The sequence below is a fragment of the Nannobrachium achirus genome (assembly GCF_963921795.1).
Source record: "Nannobrachium achirus genome assembly, chromosome: 21".
Classification (NCBI taxonomy): domain Eukaryota; kingdom Metazoa; phylum Chordata; class Actinopteri; order Myctophiformes; family Myctophidae; genus Nannobrachium; species Nannobrachium achirus.
The window spans coordinates 32,021,153-32,041,961 of record NC_137828.1 but is presented as its reverse complement, the minus strand read 5'-3'; the positions used below and the strand labels follow the sequence as shown (position 1 = coordinate 32,041,961).

The 20,809-nt window shown below is 42.1% G+C and overlaps 1 protein-coding gene across 1 annotated transcript in view; it reads left to right on the top strand.

The window, feature by feature from the left end:
• Nucleotides 1-20,809, top strand: part of dok6 (docking protein 6) — a gene marked incomplete at both ends in the record, with an annotated part of 115,713 nt that overhangs the window by 85,018 nt on the left and 9,886 nt on the right. Inside the window, one exon of the mRNA XM_080752010.1 lies at nt 801-906. Within this exon, the coding sequence (XP_080608136.1) occupies nt 801-906 (106 nt within the window). The remainder of the gene's footprint in view (nt 1-800; nt 907-20,809) is intronic.

The following is a 20,809-nucleotide window of genomic DNA, read 5'->3' as shown; positions in this document are numbered from 1 at the left end:
AGTTTTGTTGGGTCCATCTTTAGCTCAAGGAATGTTTTTCGTGCAAAATAAATGCTTGCAATGGATTCAGAATCATGAAAAACCCCTAGTTAGACCCCCTCACAATAATAATAAGCAATAATAATCTTTGCAATTACAATAGGGTCCTCTCACACTGTGTGTGCTCGGGCCCTAATAATCTTTGCAATTACAATAGGGACCTCACACACTGTGTGTGCTCGGGCCCTAATAAACCCCACAGGACATTAGTTGACCACGGCAACAAGAAGAAATTATAACTAGACACACTAGACAGGGTCTTAAAGAAAACAGGTTTCGTTCGGGTGCTCTGGGAGCCTCTGATCTACCCTACTAGTAGTCCAACCTAACGCGGACATTCTATGCCCCCGGCAGATCTCACCGGCTCCTCCGGCGTCTCAAAATGGACGCGGAGGGGGACATGGCTCCTGCTGCTGTCCGCTTTCAGTAAATGAGGAAGTGATCCGCGGTAGAAAACAAGTGATAAATCATAGCAATTTCATAATTATAATGCATAAGCCTAAACAAACCAGTTCACATGAACAATACTGATGTCAAATAAGATATCTGAACGGCTACTTATATTTTATATACAATTAAAATGTCATGAGCCAAAGTTACAGGGGTGCTCGCCCAGGCTTTTCCAGAGGCTACCATACTAGTTGTTTACTTCCAAAAGGAGCCATATCCTCCTCAATTGCTGTCCGCGTCTGGCTTATGAGTGCCTGAGCATGAGGAGGAAACTGTAATGGGCCTTTTTCTCTCTCTGTATCCGCTTTCAGATCCACTCTAGAGAGATGCTAACCAAGTCCATCTCGCTGCCACGCAGTGCCTACTGGCAACACATCACGCGCCAGAACAGCGTGGGAGATCTCTACAGTTACCAAGGTACGGACTAGACATGCAGCTTACTAATTATCATATCGTCGTTGCCGGCTGGAAACCTTGTATGTCCAAAACAGTTTTAATTTTGTCGACTAAGACTAAGAGACTGCAAGATTTTGATATTTTGTCGGTATGAAAAACAACGAAAAACAATTTCAGAAGACTAAGACTATTATTTGTGTTATTCAAAAGACTAAGACTAAGACGAAATCTAAGTCTAAGACTAATGGTATCTATGACACTGGTAAGTAACTGTGCAATGAAATTAAAGCCAAATACATCTTTTATGTGTGGTTTAACAGGCAGTAGAAGACAATGACTTGTTCAGAGTTATGTGGTTATATTTAGACTAAAAGACGAAGACTAAAAGACAAAGACTAATCCCAAAAGACTAAGACGATATTTAGTCGACTAAGACTAGACTAGACTAAAACTATTTCAGAAGACTAAGACAGGACTAAGACTAAATGGTGTGTTATTCAAAAGACTAAGACTAAATCAAAATTTGCTGAAAACATTAAGACTAGACCGATCTACAAGCACACAATGCCGCGTTGTGTGTTTGTAGATCTGCTGTTTTCACTAGTTTTGTGCCACAGTCTTGTATGGTGAAGCAGGGCTTTACTTTACGAGAAAGACAAAAAACTCACAAATTTGAAACTTGGAGATACAAGGTTTCTGCCCGACAACGACGATATGCACACAGTATTGCCGTTCCCCCTTATCCCCCCCTTCCCCGCTGGTGTAAATTGCTATGTGTGGACCATATTGGGTGCAGTGGAGGCACAGCGAGGGATGAGGGGCAGAGGGAGGGAGGGCAGGGAGGAGAGAGAGAAACAAAGAACTGAGAGAGAGACAGAGAGAGAGAGAGAGAGAGAGAGAGAGGTTTGGGTTATTTCTTTGCGAGGGGAGTGTTTCTGTGCATGTGTGTGCCTGTGTGGGAGAGTTGCCATAATCGACAATATCATTAAGCAGTGGTTTAATCCGTCGCAGTGGCCAGCGGGTACAGCTGTGTGTGTGTGTGCGTGCGTGCGAGCGAGCGTGTGCACGCGCGTGTACTCGTATTACTAGAATTGTGAGAGGGCCAAATGTCCACCACAATTACAGTTTGAGAAATGGATATTGTGAGGACACCTTTCCTGGTCCTCACAAAATAAATCGATGTTGTTATGGTTTGAAAATGTAGGTGGTTTATGATTTATAGGAAAAGATCCAGGTTGGGTTTAGGGTTAGGATTAGACATTTAGAGTTTAGGTTTAGGCGGGATATGGTTAGAGTTATGTAGGGATGGGACAATATGAAAATGTCATATCACGATTATTGTGACAAAAGAAATTGCGATTTACGATATTATCGCGATAATCAAAATCCATTATCCTGGGGTGGAACACTTGCCAAAAAATAGAAGATCTACAAGCTCACAACGCATCGCGTTGTGAGCTTGTAGATCGGCTATCTTTTGGCAAAGACATTTGATAGAGAGTGAAAAAAAGACTGTATCAAGTACGTATATTTTAAGTACCTTTCACCAATTATAGAGGGTTTAAGTGGTACCGGATATGCAGCTCGGCAAATAAAAGTTGAATTGATCCCAGTGCATGACGGAGGACGATATCACGATAAATTAAATCTCCACGTTACGATTATCGTATTGGTGCGCTGGTACAGGGGCTGCACCGCGACTCAGCGTGTCACGTATATATGTTTTGAATACATGACTGCTGTGTCGTAAGACAAATTTCAGTGTGAACTGACAATAAAGTACTATATCATATCATCGTGAGTGTTTTTTTATCACGATAAACGATAATATTGCGTATTGTCCCATCCCTAGAGTTATGCCTGATTTATACTTAGTTGTGTTGCTTTGTGAGCTTGCAGATCTGCTATTTTTGGCTTTGGGGTTGTGATTAAAAATAAAATCACACAGTTTTGACTGTGTTCACAAGTAGAGACGTGTGTCAAGGGATAAGGCTGAGGAAGCCGTGTGTGTGTGTGTGTGTGTGTGTGTGTGTGTGTGTGTGTGTGTGTGGGTGTGTGTGTGCGTGCGTGCGTGTCACACGGACGTGCATGTGCCTAAACACCGAGCAGAGGCAGGGAGGTGATTACTGCGCTGATGAGATTATGCCGTGTCCATGGTATTAGTTGATTAGTAGACTTTATCTGAGGATTAGAGTCCTTTTGGCTTTCACTGATAAAACAAATTAGAAGAAGCCAGGCAAAGATGAAAGACAACGTTACCTCACGATTTTTAGAAATATTGCGTCTTGCATTTCTTTTTTTTTCTTTCTTATTATCATCACTTAATTGTCGGGCCGATAAGCTCAAAAGCAATTGCGAGTCTTTTGTTGTTATACAAATTAGCGTGCTTGTAAAAGTGTTGTTGGATCTTTAAAATAAAAAATATATAAAAGAGGATTGAAGTACAAAACATGAAAGGAAAAGAGAGAGAAAGAGAGAATAAAGAGATAGTCATGCATCCTCAGTGATACACATCCCAGCCATGGATCATTATTTTGGCGTTGTCGGGTGGAAACCTTGTATAATATGTCACCAAACCCGCTCCCTTTTCAGGAAATGGAACTAAACCTTTCAGAAATAATGAAAATAGCAAATCTACAAGCTCACAATGCGTCGCAGCTTGTAGATCTACTATTTTCACTGCTTAGTTTAGTTGTATGATGAAGTATATTATATGGCATTAAATGACAAAAAACATTAAAAAAGTAGATTTATTTTGTCTTTTTAAAGTGTCTCCCCGTTAAACTCTCCAAACTCTGTTGAGCATCTTGCTCATCAATCCCCCTGGCATCTCCACCGGTGTGTCAACCCAATGGTTCTCAAGATTTGTGCAAATCTTTTTTTATTTAAAAAAAATAAATAATTTTAACACAAATATTTTGGCACCTTCTTAACCTTTTTGAGGAAACAGATATTTTTTGCCTAAGTCAGCTCCTGGTTACCAGTGGTAAAATCTCAATCTCTTTAATGAAAAGGATCATGCTGATCATGCTGTTTCCTTTTGTGTAATCTCCCTAGTATGACCAAAATAGGCAATATTTGTTTTGCCCAAGTCAGCTTTAATCCTATTTAATCGTCTTATGTTACATAACTGACAGACGTGTTATTTTTATATTAATAGTCATAAATTGTTATAAATGTTTAGCTTTTGGGTGTCCCTGGCACAAACTCTTTTCAGATGGGGTTCGGCGAACAAACACATGTCACTTTCGGGGTCCTTGACGCGCAATTTGGAATAGCACATGACTTGGGGGTTGGAGTCGCTCGTTTTCACCACCGTCTGCAGGTTAGCTACTCACCAGTGTCAGCAGGTTAGCTACTCACCAGCGTGAGTTTTACTGACGATAGGGTTAGGGTTAAAGGAGCTAGTCAACTTTGTCATTGTAGGGCCGACACTTTGTTTACATCCTAGTCTATAGACTAGAATGTAAACAAAGTGTCGGTCTGACAATGGCTAAAATTATTATTTTATCATTATTTTACGCTGTTTGTGGTCATTTTTGAATAGAAACACATATATGAAGCTTATTTTTTTATAAAATATTTTCGAAACATTTTTATTTTAGCATCCGTTTTTCAAGAAAAAGTTGACTATAGCTCCTTTAAGGTTAGGTTTAGGTGGTCGCACCACTGCAAGGTCCAAGCGTACAAAAAGGAGCGCTCCCTAGCCCCGTTTCAGCCAATCAGAACCTTCCGTGGGCGGAGTTTGCCCAGAACTCATGTACGTTTCCAAATAACGCGTCATTGACATGAAATTGAAAATGTTTGAGAACCAATGGTCTACCCCACCACAGAGGAGGAGCAGTTTGTTTTACTGCTTAAGTGTATAGCAATACCACAATATCAACATACTATTATCAGTGCTTGAGTGCTTAAACGTTTAAAAATGTGTCTACATCTACAAGCTGAAATATAAAATGTAGTATAAAACCGGGCTTAATTGCTTCATGTATGCTTCTTTGCATTAATAATCTAAAAATCTTCAACGTAACTAGTAACTAAAGCTGTGAAATAACTAGTTGAGTAAAAAAAAAAAAAAAATGTTGCCCTCCATCCACCTCCTCGCTCATATGAATTCAACGTTGCCATTATCTCCTTGTTTTTTTCCCCCCTCTATGAATAAATTGAATGCTTCAGTGTGTTTGAGGACACGGCGAAAAGGTCTCACCAGGCAAAGCAGCAGAGGCACAAGGTGATTCTGGGGGGAGGGGGGGGAGTAGTGACAGAAATCCCATTCCCTGCCGTGATGCGAGCGAAGCACGTGACCATAAAAGACACATTTGTCAGAAGACAAGGCTCCTCGGAGAGACAAGCTTGAATGTGGCCACAGGCGTTTCTTAGATCAGCGTCGCCTTATCAAGGCATTGATTCCTCGTTGGCAGACCGTCCGCATTTTTAAATATGATCCCCCAACCTGCGGGACGGGGCCCACTGGGGGGCCGTGAGGATATCGCAAGTGGGCCTCTCAAATAATTGGCAAAACGCAAACTTTAAACTTTAAAACATCGTCTAGTCTCCCCTGGCCAGCGATTTGGAGCGTTTTTACTAACCTTTGAAGATCCACAGATTTTTTTCTTCCACCGTGGATGTAAACAAAGTAGGTAGCGTTGGAAAGGCTCGTCTCTCTTCTGTCCACCAGAAAAATAACATTGCAACCGCGTGATTATACGGTACACAATTTTCATCTCACCGTTGGGCTGTGGACAGTTGAGAAACCTAATAGGAACTGCAGCCCTTTTCTTCATGGAACGTTAGCATACTGAAATAGAAGCCTTTGTTTTTGCTAGGATACAAAATATTTTTTAAATCTAGTTTGAAATGACCAAACCTGCCTACCAATGATGTCACTGGTGGGCAGGATTCTGAACTTCCCACAGCCCTCCATGGTGTTGTCATCTTACATTGAGCATTAGTGAGGTGTGAGGTGAATATAGGTTGAAAATCGGTGATGTGCTTCCTTTTAGCATTTAGCACCATTTAAAAAAAATTAGCTAGCAGAAGTTCTTTTATATATGGAAGGTAGAATGTGTTGTTGCCATCTCCCTGGACCCCCCTCTAAATTTGTTAACAAGTTAATTCATTCACACTCCCACAGAGCAGTCTGTCTCCTCATGTTCATTCTCATTGACTATACAAGCTAATTATCATACGCCCTCTTACCCACAATGCATCTCAAGCAGTCTATTTAAGCAGCTCCCTGTTCTATGTTCATTCTAGGTGTGTGTCTGTTACTACTGGTTGTGCAGCTGTAAGGGTTAAAAGAAATCCCTCCACCTCCCCGTCCTCTCCCTGTAAAATGTAGTTACTCATGTTTATGTATTGTTTGCAGATTGTTCTGTGTTCTATGGATTATGATATGTGATATCTTAAATCATGCAACTGAAGGTTAAATGTTATGTGCATGCAATGTATATCATGCTTTGCTCTGGGGGGATTGTGATATATCAGAATATGTCTCATGTCGAGCAGATAATTTGATTATCACAGCAGAGCTACATTGCCAAACTAAGATGCAATATCATTGCATAAAGCATAAATGGTAATATCATTGCAATAAATTGTATCTAAGCATGTGTGGTTATTCTGAGCTGAAATATCTAAAAGAAAATCTGTATTGCTGAGTTTATACTGCAAATTGTTCTCCTCGTCTCTCTTGGCCATTAGAGTTAAATGTTTTTACCGATTTCTTTTTTTGTAATGTAATTTTACCTCTATATCTCTCATGATAACCAATATCTCCTCCTAATTTGTGGGAAAGAATTGAATGCAGTGAGATGTGGTGAGAAATGGAGCGTTTTGACCACGCAAGCTGGCTGGCTTGCTCCTTCGGTATATCACGGCATGCATGATGAATATCCAATCAGCACAATCAATTTGCTGAGTCATGGTCGAGTTGTGTTCAAATACCCTGTGGGTCCGGGGAATAATTAAGGAACACTGTTGCCTGTCCTATTGAGGTTTGCCGCTATTTGTTTATTTCTTTTTCCACACTTAACTGGGGAGCTGGCAGTGAATTAGCTCCTTCATTTCAATACGCAGCTCAGCCACTTTTCTTTGAACTGAAACCCCTCATAAACTTATTCACCACATGTTTATTAGGGTTTGTTAAAGGGTGTGACTTTTACAGCAGTACTACATGCTGAGCTGTAGCTCTATCAGTATATGGGGCTCCCTTTTTTGCAGGTCTTTCAGTCCGAGTGTATCAAAAAAGCACCTCGGTTAAGGCAGCGGAAGCTTGTGATTGGCTTCGCAGAGGTGCCGAAAGTCGGGGACCAGTAAAGCCCCTATCAGAGTCGGTACTGCGGTGAAGAGCTATCCCCCGCGGTGTAGTCTTTTTGAGTAATAAAACTTAAACGTTACGTCATTCCTCGCGGTGAAGAGCTTTCCACCGCGAGTCCCGACACATCTCTCTGTTTTTACTTTCACACAAATAGGCTCTTCACCCCGTTCACTGATTGGTCGACCTGGACCAGTCAGTCACGGTGAATAGGACTTCACCGTGACTGACTATGATGGCCTCCACTTATTTTCTGACTTGAGGTGGAAAGCTTTCCACCTAAAATTTGCGGTGGATAGCTCTTCACCTTGGACTATGATAGGGGCTTAAGACTACCTAATCGGGAGGTAAGCAACCGTCACGTCGCATACACAAACTTTAGAAGGCAATCGTAGCCAATCAGCAGGGAATATGGGAAATCCATATTGATGATGACATGACTTTAGAGATACTGTGTACCGCTTTGCGTGATTTTAGGGCAGAATCTGTAGGAGCAGTGTTCAAAAATGTGTTTTGCAAAAATCTGCCTGATGGTGGCGCTAGAAGAGGAGCATGTGAGAAATTTGCCATCCAATTTGCGTGATTTTAGGCCAAAATCTGTAGGAGCAGTGTCCAAAAATGTGTTTGTAAGAATCGGCCTCATGTTGGTGCAAAAGTGTGACGTGACGTACAGATTGACAGACTGACAGACTAACTGACGGACAGACTGACAGCCGGTGGAGGTTTTGATAGTAACTGCGACCTGACGGTCGCAATGAAGATTTACTATTTTGGTTCGACCTCCCGTTGGTCCAAACACCTAAACCTTACCTTATCCCTAACCCTAACCTCAGTAAAACTAACACTGGTGAATGCTAACCTGGTGAATTGCTAATGTGCAGATGCTGGTGAATGCTAACCTAGTGAAATGTGAAGTATATTCTAATGTCTAAAACAGACCAGAGTACTGTGAGACTGAGTTAACTACAAATCTCAACCTTTGTTGCTTGAGAAGAAGTTTAAGACGAGAGGCAGGCAGAGATACAGACAGAGAGATGGTTTATTGTAGAAATGCATGGAGCCATTGGCACAGAGGGGAAGCCCTCCGGATTTCAAAGTTTGCTGGGACACATTCTGTCATTCTATTGGTCCAGACCTCCAGACCTGTGGGCTCTGTCTTAGATAGGCTGAGGCCTGTAAGCCGATGTCACTGTTTACAGTACACAACCTATCAATAGCTAAACACAGCATGTGACATTCCTACACAAAGACAGGGACCTGAGACTACAGGTACCTCAGTATGTTAATTTAACTGCCAATGACGAGTTATGTCATCATTTATGGCTTTACCCCTTCACTGCCAATGACTATGTCATTCATCATTCTCTTTTTGGCCACTAGATGGTGGTCTACCATAAGTTATGAAAGACCCATAGCACATGGCTACACTGGGTAGCCATGTGCTTCAGTGAATCATGTGACAGCAAATAAATCAGCTGATTGGCTGTTCAGAGAGGCTAGAGAAAACTCAGAGAGGCTAGAGAAAACTTAACAATACATTCCTATGGGATGATTCCCCCTGCTGCACAGTGTGTGGGTGTGTCTGTGTCTCCACTATTATTCATTACTCTGGTTTACTTTTTTTCTCCCAATTACAAGACCATTTTTTTGTTTACAACTGGTCACATGGTGCATTCCAGCTGCCAGCAAAAAAAACTAAAACATTAACTTTGAAAACCTACTCTAACCTACTCTATTAAAAACATGTTTTAATATAGTAGCAGACTTATTGAGTTAAACCTATGCAAATAACAGCCTTTTGACAAATGTACAGATATATAACGTATGTAATTCATGGCAATATCTGGATATGGTTTCCATAGTACACAACAAATGCTAAACTGCTGACACTGGTGAATGCTAACCTGGTGAATGTTAACCCATTCGGACCAACGGAAGGTCGTCTCCACCTTTAACCGAGGTGTTGTATACACTCAGACTGAAAGACCTGCAAAAGAGGAACTCCCATCAGTATATACTCACCTTTATAGAAACACAATATATGTAATGGTGAAAACATGGAAATGTGTTCCGCCATATCCATCTGACCACTTACTGTAACAAGTTAAACGGTCAGATGGGTAGAATTATTGTACTTTTGACTCCACTACATTCCCGTATTGGAAGAACTATTGCACGATGCTGGCACGTGCAATCTACCAAAAAACTTTTTTTTTAAATAATATTCAACATCTTCCCTGATACTTTCAAATGGTATGCAGGTTCTAAAGTTCACTTAATAGGCACTATAGTTTGCTGAGGCATAGAATAAGTGCACTTTTGGTCTTGAAAATGAAAAAGCTCCTCGTCTAGTGGAAATGCTTCAATTACCAGCTTTAAGATTGGACTGGAAAAGCACTTTTACTTTTTTTTTTAAATAGGCCCATTTCTGAACAATTTTGTGTCATTTCACACAAGTTCGCAATTTACCCTTTCCCCCCCCCCCCCTCCCACTCTCTTATTTTATCGTGCAGTTGGCATTAGCAATTCTAATGGCACGGAGTGCTGCGTTCGTTTGATCCGCCAGCAGTGATATGCAAGGATTTTACAGAGGGAGTGAACGATCAAAGGCATGCGGGGACAAGATGAGTGTTTTGGACGATAACGCCGCCTTATCTGCAACAGGTGACAAGAAATACAGTACGCAGAGAATGAACCCCATGAAAAATGCATACAATCGAGAACAATTGAGGCCAGTTTCTTTCCAGAGGACCCACAGACTTACACAAAATGGATGACTTTAACCACAACCATAGCAGCCCCATGAATTATTTCAGTCAGATGAACTCAATTATCTTGGTGGCTTTGGACTGAACTTTCCTCTACCCCAGTGCATGTAATATATAATTCTCTGGCTGGCTGGCTGGCTTGGTTTTGCATACAAAGCCAAACTGTCAGCACTCTTACATAAGCCAGGACTCGTGGTACTAGTAGCCTCTCGCTCTCATGTTACAGGTGTTACCAGGAGGGTTATCACACACAGTGAGGCAGATGTAGACAGGTGTGTTTGTGTGTGTGTGTGTGTGTGTGTGTGTGTGTGTGTGTGTGTGTGTGTGTGCGTGCGTGCGTGCGTGCGTGCGTGCGTGCGTGCGTGCGTGCGTGCGTGCGTGCGTGCGTGCGTCGTCCCAGCCCTTGCTCGGTCCGCTCCAGTCCAGCAGCTGCCACCCCAGGCCAGATAGGATGACACGACCTTGCCTAGTAATGAAAAGGCACTGACAAATCACTGTCTGCTTCTGAAAGGGAGAGCGGAGCAAAACAGAGGAGAGCAGAGAGGAGAGGAGGAGGAAGAGAGAGAGAGGAGAGAAGAGAAGAGAAGAGTAGAGGAAGGGAGAGGAGTAGAGGGAGAGACAATGCTGCCTCCATATTTCCTGTGGTGTATACAGCATGTACATTATTATAGTAGAAACATTAACGTGCATTGTGTGTGTGTGTGTGTGTGTGTGTGTGTGCGTGCGTGCGTGCGTGCGTGCGTGCGTGCGCGGGTGTAAAAGTAACTAAGTACATTTACTTAAGTACACTTTTGAGGAATATGTACTTTATTTAGTATTTCCAATTTCCAGTGCTTCTACTCCACTACATCTCCGATCCAGATATTATACTTTTACTCCACTTCAATTATTTGAAAGGTTTTGTTACTAGTTACTTTGTAGATTTGGATCATTATTACAAAAATTACATTGACGACTTCAGCCCTATATACATTTCGGCCATTTGAAAATAGACGATCTACAGTACAAGCTCACAATGTGTAGCGAAGCAACGCATTGTGAGCTGTGAGATCTCCTATTTTCAAAATATTTGTACACATTTGAAAACTTGAAATGACACATTCTGCACAATGAATAGGCGTACTTTTACTTTTTGTACTTTAGTACAGTACATTGCAGTATTGATACTTTTAATTAGGTAAAACATGCATTATGTGAGTACTTTTTCCACCACTGGAGAGGAGAGGAGTAGAGGGAGAGGAGTCATGCTGTCTCCATCTTTCCTGTTAGTGTAGGGCCTTAAGGGGAGCAAATGCTATTGTGCAAATTTGTCTTAAAGCGCCACATTTTGCACAGATGTAGCCCAGGGCATGCTCTAATGATTTAGCTAGGGTGCCCGAGCTCGCGACCTTTCGGGGTCGCCACAGCGGTCAAATCAAGTTGGGCTCCCATCGACTTTCTATACAGGAGGAAAATACCCAGAAAAGCTTTTTTTCTGGGTATTTAAGTAGGATGTGAGGGTCTAACTAGGGGTTTGTCATGATGCTGAATCCATTGCAAGCATTTGTTTTGCACAAAAAACATTCCTTGGGCTACAAATGGCCCCAGAAAACGATGGTTTAGTGATGAAAAGTGATGAGTCATCACTTTTCATCACTAATCACAGTTTTGTGGGCGTTTTCTGCATGTAGATCAGCAATTTTTCACAATAGAACCGTGTTATACAAAATATAATGCCTCAACGCTTAGTGCTCGTCAGGGTGGGGGGTCCCCAGTTAAAATATGATTATTTTGGGGGTCCCCAGTTACAATATCATTATTTTGGGGGTCGCGGACTGAAAAGGTTGAGAACCTCCGCCCTATATGACTGTACTCACACCTCGTTGTCCCCCCGTCACTCACAGCCAGGTTGACAGCGGTCACCAGGCACCACCGCACCGTGTTTTATGTTTCCTGTGGCGGGGAGCTGGCAGCGCCACACACAGTCTTTACCCCTAAGGACACTTTGATGGCATCATGATTGCTGGCTCCACACCACAGGACACAGAGCACCACTGTGTGCGTGTGTCTGTGTGCATGTGTATGTGAGTGTGCAGGGGCGTCACAAGGGGGGGGGGGGGGGACTGAGTTACTAGGGCCCAAGGGTGGAGGGGCCTTAATTATTTTATACTTTAGCTATTGAAAAATAGCAGATATACAAGCTCACAGCGTTGCCGCGCTTGCGAGCTTGTTGATCTGCTATTTTTGAAAAGTCATGAAAATGCGTGCAAATCTTTGAATATACTGTATGTATTTTTTAAGCGAACATTTGTAACTCAAATTTTGCTTCTGGGGGGTCCCTGGAACTACCTATTTTGAGATGGGAAACAGGTTTTTCAAAAAACCTCAGAAGGATTTGAAAAATTCAAAGACTTGCACAAATTTTCAAGATTTTTCAAAAATAGCAGATCTACAAGCTTATATATAGTTAAAGCACAAAATAATGCGTTCCCAGTCTAAATGGGTTAAACCCCCTCCCCCTATGAAGAACATTCATGGGGGGCCCACAGTGAATCCTTGTACCTAGGGCCCAGAATTTGTTGCGACACCCCTGTGAGTGTGAGAGACAGACAAGTCAGTCAGCTAGTACCAACTTAGAGAGGTCCAACTTCACTGTAGAGCACTGGCCGCACACTAGCCGATAATCGGGCTATTTAATTACCCTCCCGACAATCGGGCTGCCACCGACTGAAACGGGCCCGACAATCGGGCATGAACGTCGTCTAGCGTGAGGTCTCACAGATCCACTCGGAGCCCAGCCGAGTGGCTCGGAGGACGATCGGGGGTTGCCCGACTCTTTTCAAACATGTTTGATATTTTCCTGGATCAGTACTGGTCTGGAATAGCAGCAGGGGACTGATTGAAAATAGGTAGGCTACAGCAGCCGCGCAAGTCTCTGAGCATCTGAGTGACAGAGCTATCTCTTTTTCTCTCTCCACACACACACACACACACACACACACACACACACACACACACACACACACACACACACACACACACACACACACACACACACACACACACACACACACACACACACACACACACACACACACACACGAAATCAATCAATCAATCAACAAAGACGTAAAACTAGGCCAAACCAATTAGTGCAAGTCTGGACTCGCTAATAACTTTCCAGCTCTGCTCTCCTCCTCCAACTCCAATTAAGTTACATTAAACTTATGGTTCTCACTCTCAAATGTATGATAAACCTGTGCATTCTCCATGTTTCCACCTCAAAATGCTGGATTACAGTTCTTCAAATGGACCGGACAGAACCGTCCTCTTTCTCTCTCTCTCTCTCTCTCTCTCTCTCTCTATCTCTCTCTCTGGGACATTGGATTTGGATCTCCGTGCCCTCGGATCTTTTTTTAATGATTATATTTGATTGATCCATCCGCCCACACCGCGATAATTTAACGACAGGGGAAATCATCTTGAACTTGAACCTGTCTTGAACTTGAACCGTCCGTGGTGGAAGCAGCCTACAACAGCAGCTCACCCCACGTCAGTCACTTTCTCTGATGGTCCGTGCACGGTGCAGTTATGTAATCTCTACTCCTTTCAAGTTCCAATTGGCCATAGGTTTGATCTACCAGCTGGGTTAACAACTCCTGGCTACTCCGGGCACAGCGTGCCCCGCATAGCCAGGCGTTTCGTATTTTAACAGACAGCAGGTTTAGAAAATATGCGCGCATGTTACCTTAACTATTATAAAATAAAATGACTTTATCAAAACTGACAATGATAAACCTGGAGCGGACATGAAAGAAACATAATGGATATAGGCTAGGCCTAGGCCTATAGGCCTTTCCTTTTTAAAGCATTAGGCTACAGTATATTTGGGACTGAAAACTAGTGTCCCCCCCAAAAAAAAAGCAATACACATAAATACACTGCTTATTATTTCAAATAATGATCCACATCCATCCTCCCAGGTTGTATCATGATTGCTTGCGATGGGAATTAAAACTCAATGGTCGCGAGTTTGTTTTATATCAGCAGAAATAGTCACTACCAGTCAGTCACAGACTGGAGTGGGAACAGCACACGAGTGCAAGTAGGCCTACACGCCCACTGCCTGATCTACAAACCCTACAATGTGGCGCGGAGGGACGCAGTTTGATCTTGGAGATCTGATATGTTCTCTGCGCAACACAGTCATACGACTAATCATAAAGCAGGCACCATGAGAAGCACCAGCAGACAGCGCGCAGCACTTGACTTTAGCAGTGGAGAGAGGGGGAAAGTCGATCAGAGTTGATCCATGGATGAACATGAAACGCGTCAAAGTGAACTCATAGTCATAGTATCATTTGAAGCTTTTTTTTTTTTTTCGTTGCGTGAGGCAATGGTGTGTTTGTGAGTGGATAACATAATGTGTTTGTTTGTATGTGCGTCTGCGCGCGTGTTGCAAGGCGAAGCTCTCGGAACAGTGACGTTTTGTATTCATTATATAAATTATTTATTTATTATTGCTGTTTGGGCCCGACTCAAATGGAATGGAAATGGAATGGAATCCTGTAGCGTGCGGTGCGCCCGACTGTTCAAAACGGCTAGTGTGAGCCCGTTTAGATTCTCTGGCCAGATAATCTGAAAAAATGATCCTGTAGTGTTTAATTCTACCCGATTCAGTCGGGTCCGATTATCGTGTAGTGTATGGCCAGCTTTATAGCAGGGCAGAGGTGTCCTGTTACTTTTTCTTCAGAAACCTGACCACGCAAGCACGCACGCACGCACACGCACGCACACACACACACACACACACACACACACACACACACACACACACACACACACAATACTGGAAAGCGTAGAGGTAATTTATTTGTCCTCTCAGACTATACTGTATTACCACACTGAAATCTGTGTGTGCCCTGATCAGCAGCTTATAGCATCATGGACAGAGAAGGGAGTGGACGCTTTGTCAAATTTGAAAGTCGTCCTCCATTTGAAATAACAAGAAGAAACAATCTCAATTTTAATTTGTTAATCAAATTTCAATTAACCTCCTTAGCTGAAATGGATTAAAAAATAACAATAATTTAAAAAGTCGCTGACATGCAACGACATTTCTTGGCTAGTCGGGATGGGTGGGGAGCAGTGGTGTAAAGTAACTAAGTACATTTACTTAAAGGCCTGCTGACACGCCCCGAAATTATAATAGTATGATACAGTAGGTCACGTGGTCTCTCTGAAAACGGTCTGAAATAGTCTGAAACTCATGTCACAGTGTAATCTGCCCCTCGCCCCCCAACAATCAGTCAATAAATTTGTTTGACTTATAATTGCGCATTCCCACAATGACATCATAAAAATATTAACTTAAGATGACTTCTTAAGGTGACAGTACCCCTTTAGGTGACAGTACCCCTTTAAGTTCTGTACTTAAAGGAGTAGTTCACCACTTTTCAACCTGTCTTCATATAATAGGTCCTCACTAATGTTCATGATAAAATATCACATTTTTTTCCTACTCAGTCCAAGTCTCCTAGGAGAGCTGTGGGAAGTTCAGAATCCATCGTCTTGTGACATCATCATTTTCCACAAAAAGAAATGTAATCAATATTTAAAAAAAAAAACATTTAGATTTTTATTATCACGAGAACAATGGCTTCCACTTTAAAATTGCAACTTTTCAGGAATAGAAAGCCTGCAGTTTCTATAAGCTGGATTGGCAATCGATGATGTCACAAGACGATGGGTTTCTGACCTGCCCACAGCCCTCCTCTGAGAAAAAAAGCTATTTTTGAGTGAGGACCAATTATATGAACATAGGTTGAAAAGTGGTGGAGTGCCCCTTTAAGTACATGAGTTATTTGTACTTTACTTGAATATTTCAAACTTCCAATACTTTTACTTCTAATCGATTATCTTGGATCCAAATATTGTACTTTTACTCCAATACAATTATTTGAAAACTTGAGTTACTAGTAACTTTGCAGATATAAATTATATTATAAAACATACATGAACCACTTTAGCCCTATTTGATACCTAGGCTATTTGAAAATAGCCGATCTACAAGCTTACAACGCGTCGCATCGCGACGCGTTGTGAGCCAGTATATCTGCTATTTTCAAACATTTAGTACTTTAACTTTTGGTATTTTAAGTACATTTTGATGCCAATGCTTTTGTACTTTTACCCAAGTACATTTTGAATTCCGGACTTTTACTTCTAACTGTGTTTCTACGTTGCAGTATTGATAGTTTTACTTAAGTATAAAATGTGAGTACTTTATCCACCACTGGTGGGGAGAGGGGCTAATGGCCCGGAGCGGGTACGGGGTTAGGGTTGATTACAGTGTTGTGCGAGGTTTTGCACCTCCTGAAATATTGATCACAGGCCACATCCTCCTTGTTGAGTGCAGGATCAGCAGCCCCCCCGGCCCCCCTATCCTCGGCTTACCTCGCGCTGCACACATCTACAAGCAGCCGTCTAATGTATTATTGATGGTCACACAGCCACTCCTCCCATCCCGCCGCAAGTATCCATTACTGCTTCTCCCCTCGGTTATCTACTATGAACCCAAGAACAAATGGGATGATTAATTTGGATTACTGGCGGAGAGAGAGGCAGACAGAGACAGACAAGCTGACAGAGAGAGAGAGAGAGAGAGAGAGAGAGAGAGAGAGAGAGACTCTGGGGTTATGTTAAACCGTCTAGACCGGGAAGTTGGGAACCCCTATACCAGGGGTCTTCAACAGGCGGTACCTGGGACCCCTAGGGGGTCCTCAGAGTTACTACAGGGGGTCCTTCAAATCTTTGTATGATTTCTTCTCCTTTCTTATATCAACCACTTGAACCCTAACGTCCATATTGAGAACTTTAGCCAAAAATAACCGATCTACTTGAGCTTGTAGATCGGCTATTTTTGGCAAAGAGGTTTGGTGTAGAGGGGAAAAAAGAGCACACTAAGTACAGAGTGAAAGGTCAAGTTTATTAAGTATTGTCGGTTTAAGTGGTTAAATATCTGATAGTCTCGCGTAGCCAGACAACTATTCCACAATCTCTGAATGCTATATAGAGTCTGGAACTACAGCTCCTGAACGGCGAGTAATGGAAACTGGCATTACTGTTCAAGAAAATATATTTTAAAATGTAATTTCTGCTTAGCAGCAAGCTAAATATGCTTAGATGATTTTTATTTGGGTAATGATAAATGTGCGCGATGTGAGATGGAAACAGTTACTCATCATTCTTCTAACGTTATTCCAGACTGTATGACGGGAGCATTTCCAAATCGCGGAGTCAACAGTCTAGCCATGCAAGACTAGATATCTGATAACACAAATTGACATGAATCCAAAATACACTGATGATTGTGCTGTCAAACGATGACATTATATGGAATCTGGGGGTCCCTGCTTCATCTCTCTCTCAGCTAAGGGGTCCTTGGCCTGAACACGTTGAAGACCCCTGCCCTATACGTAACTATACCTCTCAAGCAGGAACCCCTTTTGGGGTTGTTGTTGCTATGTACAGGATATGGCAACATACATTTTTGTAATTTCTTTGAATAAAGATTTGAAGTTTAGAATCGGCCTCAGGTCCAAATGGGTTAAGAAGATAATCCAATTGGGTAGGGCAACGTGATTCAATCATGGGTGTCATTTTTGTTCCCGGGGGATGGCAGTTGCCACCCCCTAGTGTTTACATTTAACCTCAAATTCATGCATAAAGTTCTGCGTCTCCGCCGGGAGACAGTGTCTTAAGTCGTCTCCGCCACCGTTGGACCGATCGTGGTGAAACCTTGCACACACACTGCAGGGGCAAGAAAGAACAAATGCCCCAAATCTATCACATGGGCCTGTCATAGCGCCACCAGGAGGCTGTTTTTTTGCCAAACACATTTTCTTTTATATTATTCCTACAGATTCCTCACGCAAATTAATCACAATTTTAATTAACAAGACATTGACATGATCTCTAGTCTATAGTCATGTGATCATGGCTTATTGGTCAGATTTGTCATATTCCATCCTATTTGGCTACAATTGTTTTTTGAGCGGTGGTCACAACGCTCCTATACGTGGCCGTGTGTGTGGGTCTCCGTCCGTCCGTCCGTCCGTCCGTGTCTGTATGTAGCCCCAAAGTTTGGCACGCTACTCCTCCCACAGTTTTTGCACCACACACTCGCGCCATATGTCAAATCGACCGGCTTACTCGGGAATCGTGTGCTAGTAACTTGCTAAGAGAAAGGTTCTATAGTTTAATTGATATTAATTTATTAGTGAATTAATTTTCCCCATTGACTTATAATGGGAATTGCAAAAACTCACATTCTTTAAGTATTTTTCTCTCGTAAACCATAGAAGCTACAGTTTCAAACCTCGGAGAGGAGATTCATAATGATTTTAAGAATGAATCCAAAAATAATTACATCACTCGGCCTCATGGTGGCGCTATAACGGCCCACTTTGCGTTTTGCCCCGTAACTCTGGAACCGTAGATCGGAAAATTCAAATTCTTTTTTCCCTGGATTCCTTGGGTCAAGACGCATCTCCCCATATAGGCCACGCCCATTTGCGCCAGGATAGATTTTCCGCCATCTTGAATTTTCTCCAAAACACACTTTTTGCTCCTTTTCCTACATATTTTCTTCAAATGTCACAAAAATCTGTACACATGATCTATGAGGTGGGTAAACCACCGCTCAGTTCACACGGGTGTGATTTTTTAAAACATTGCGGGAGTAGCCCGTTTTGCATGAAATGACACAAATCATGAATGCAACGCCTGATTGCCTTGAAATTTTGCCCTGAAATTCTTACTGGCCAAGGATGAAATGCTACAATTGGCCTATAACTATAGGTCATACAATCACAATTATTTTTCCCCTAGATTCCTTCGATCATTATGCAACTCCCCAAATAGGTCACACCCATTTACAGATATACAACACAGATATACATCACGTCACAAATGTCTTCCATTTGTCTGTGTGGTGCATGCTTCTGTGGTGAAGGAGATACATCATAGTGTTGGAGAATAGGTTCTTGAATGTGTTCTTTTTTCAAGTTTCTACCTGGCCCTAATCTTTCACAGAAGAGCGTGCAAGAGAATTGATTCGGTATGAATCACAGTGATACAGTAGTAAATTACTGGACATAAAGTAAAATAAATAATAACCGTCATGTTATCTCTCTCTCTCTCTCTCTCGCACACATGCGCGCGCGCACACACACACACACACACACACACACACACACACACACACACACACACACACACACACACACACACACACACACACACACACACACACACACACACACACACACACACACACCTTCTGTTATGCCCATTGATATTACCTTATTCCCAATTAATATTATCCATCGGTGGCTAACGAATATAGTGAAAGCAAACCTCATCACACAATTATCTGATGCGTATGGGGTGTGTTGGTATGTGTGACTCATCATAAGAGCAGGACCCCACAGCAGTGGCAAGGTGCTCCTGGTTGTATGTGCATGCTTGAACACAGAGGAAGAAAATAAATGATTTCTACAAGCAGTAGGACATTGTGAACATGTCCCCAGCCTCTCACCAGGGAACACGCCTAGCCTACTGTACAAAGCTAAATATTTGTCCCTGGTATATACTGTAGATCACACATGCTAGATGCACCCCCCACACCTCAAGTGAAACATGTAAGTCGTACTACTGCCAGTGGAGACCAGATGAAAGCAAATGTAACTTAATCATACTGTAGTGTAGCCTATGTATGAGACATTATCCACAAAAATGCGCCAGATTACAGTGAGCTTTTAAATAGACACAGTATGGTTAAGAACACTCATAATTGTTAAACAAGAGCAGGCATTATTTCAGGGCTAGTTCCTGTAGTGTGGAGTAAAATGGCTAGGTATTTCTTAAAGGGATTTCAATATGGAACAAACTACCTTTAAGCACTAAACAAAACCAGTGGAAGGACAGGCTTTGTGGGCAGAACCAATGATGAATAAGTAATATACAGCATGTGCAATACATGTAGACTGTTCTAAATTGGTGCTAGTTGTATTGCTTTAGTTCTGTTTAATTAAGCTTTAGGTGAATTGGTGTCATTTTAGATGCTAGAGTTTTCACATCAAACATGAATACAACGATCGAATGATACCAGAAAGGTATTTATTCCACAACCATGTGACTCATTCCTATGAAATATTTCATGCTGGCCCAAATAAAATAAAATAAATAAATATCTGGGGCTTTGAAACTGTTGGCACTATGGTACCACTTTAGTTGGCATGCTTGTTGGAGCTATTTGAAAACATCAGTTCCTTTTAAAACTTTATAAAGCTACTGCAACCAGTTTCTTTTTTAATATGAATCTAGAGTTCAACATCAACCATTGGCAGCCCATGCATCAAATGCAGCCCATGCATTAAACAACGTTAAACTCACCAACATTGGAGCTGTACGGAAAGCTTAAATATTCTCTATCTGTAAAGTGTTTGTTTGCTAGAAATCCACCGTAAACATGTTATGAGCTACATGCTACTAGCTACGAAATTCGAAAAAAGGATAGTTCAAGCTTTTTGTACAGCTGCAATGTTGGTGAGTTTAACGTTGTTTAATACAATGAGATTGCACTTTTCTGTTTGGATGCATGGGCTGCCACTGGTTGATGTTGCAACTGTATATTCAACATATATTTAAAAAGAATGTGCGGCTATATGTGTCCACCTGGATCCTCTGGTATGCACTGCAGGCTGGAGCACCTACTGCAACAGCTTTGGTATAGCAGGGTCCTGATGAAGCACACTGTCCAAAACACTACAACACTATATGCTGCCGTTGGGAGAAC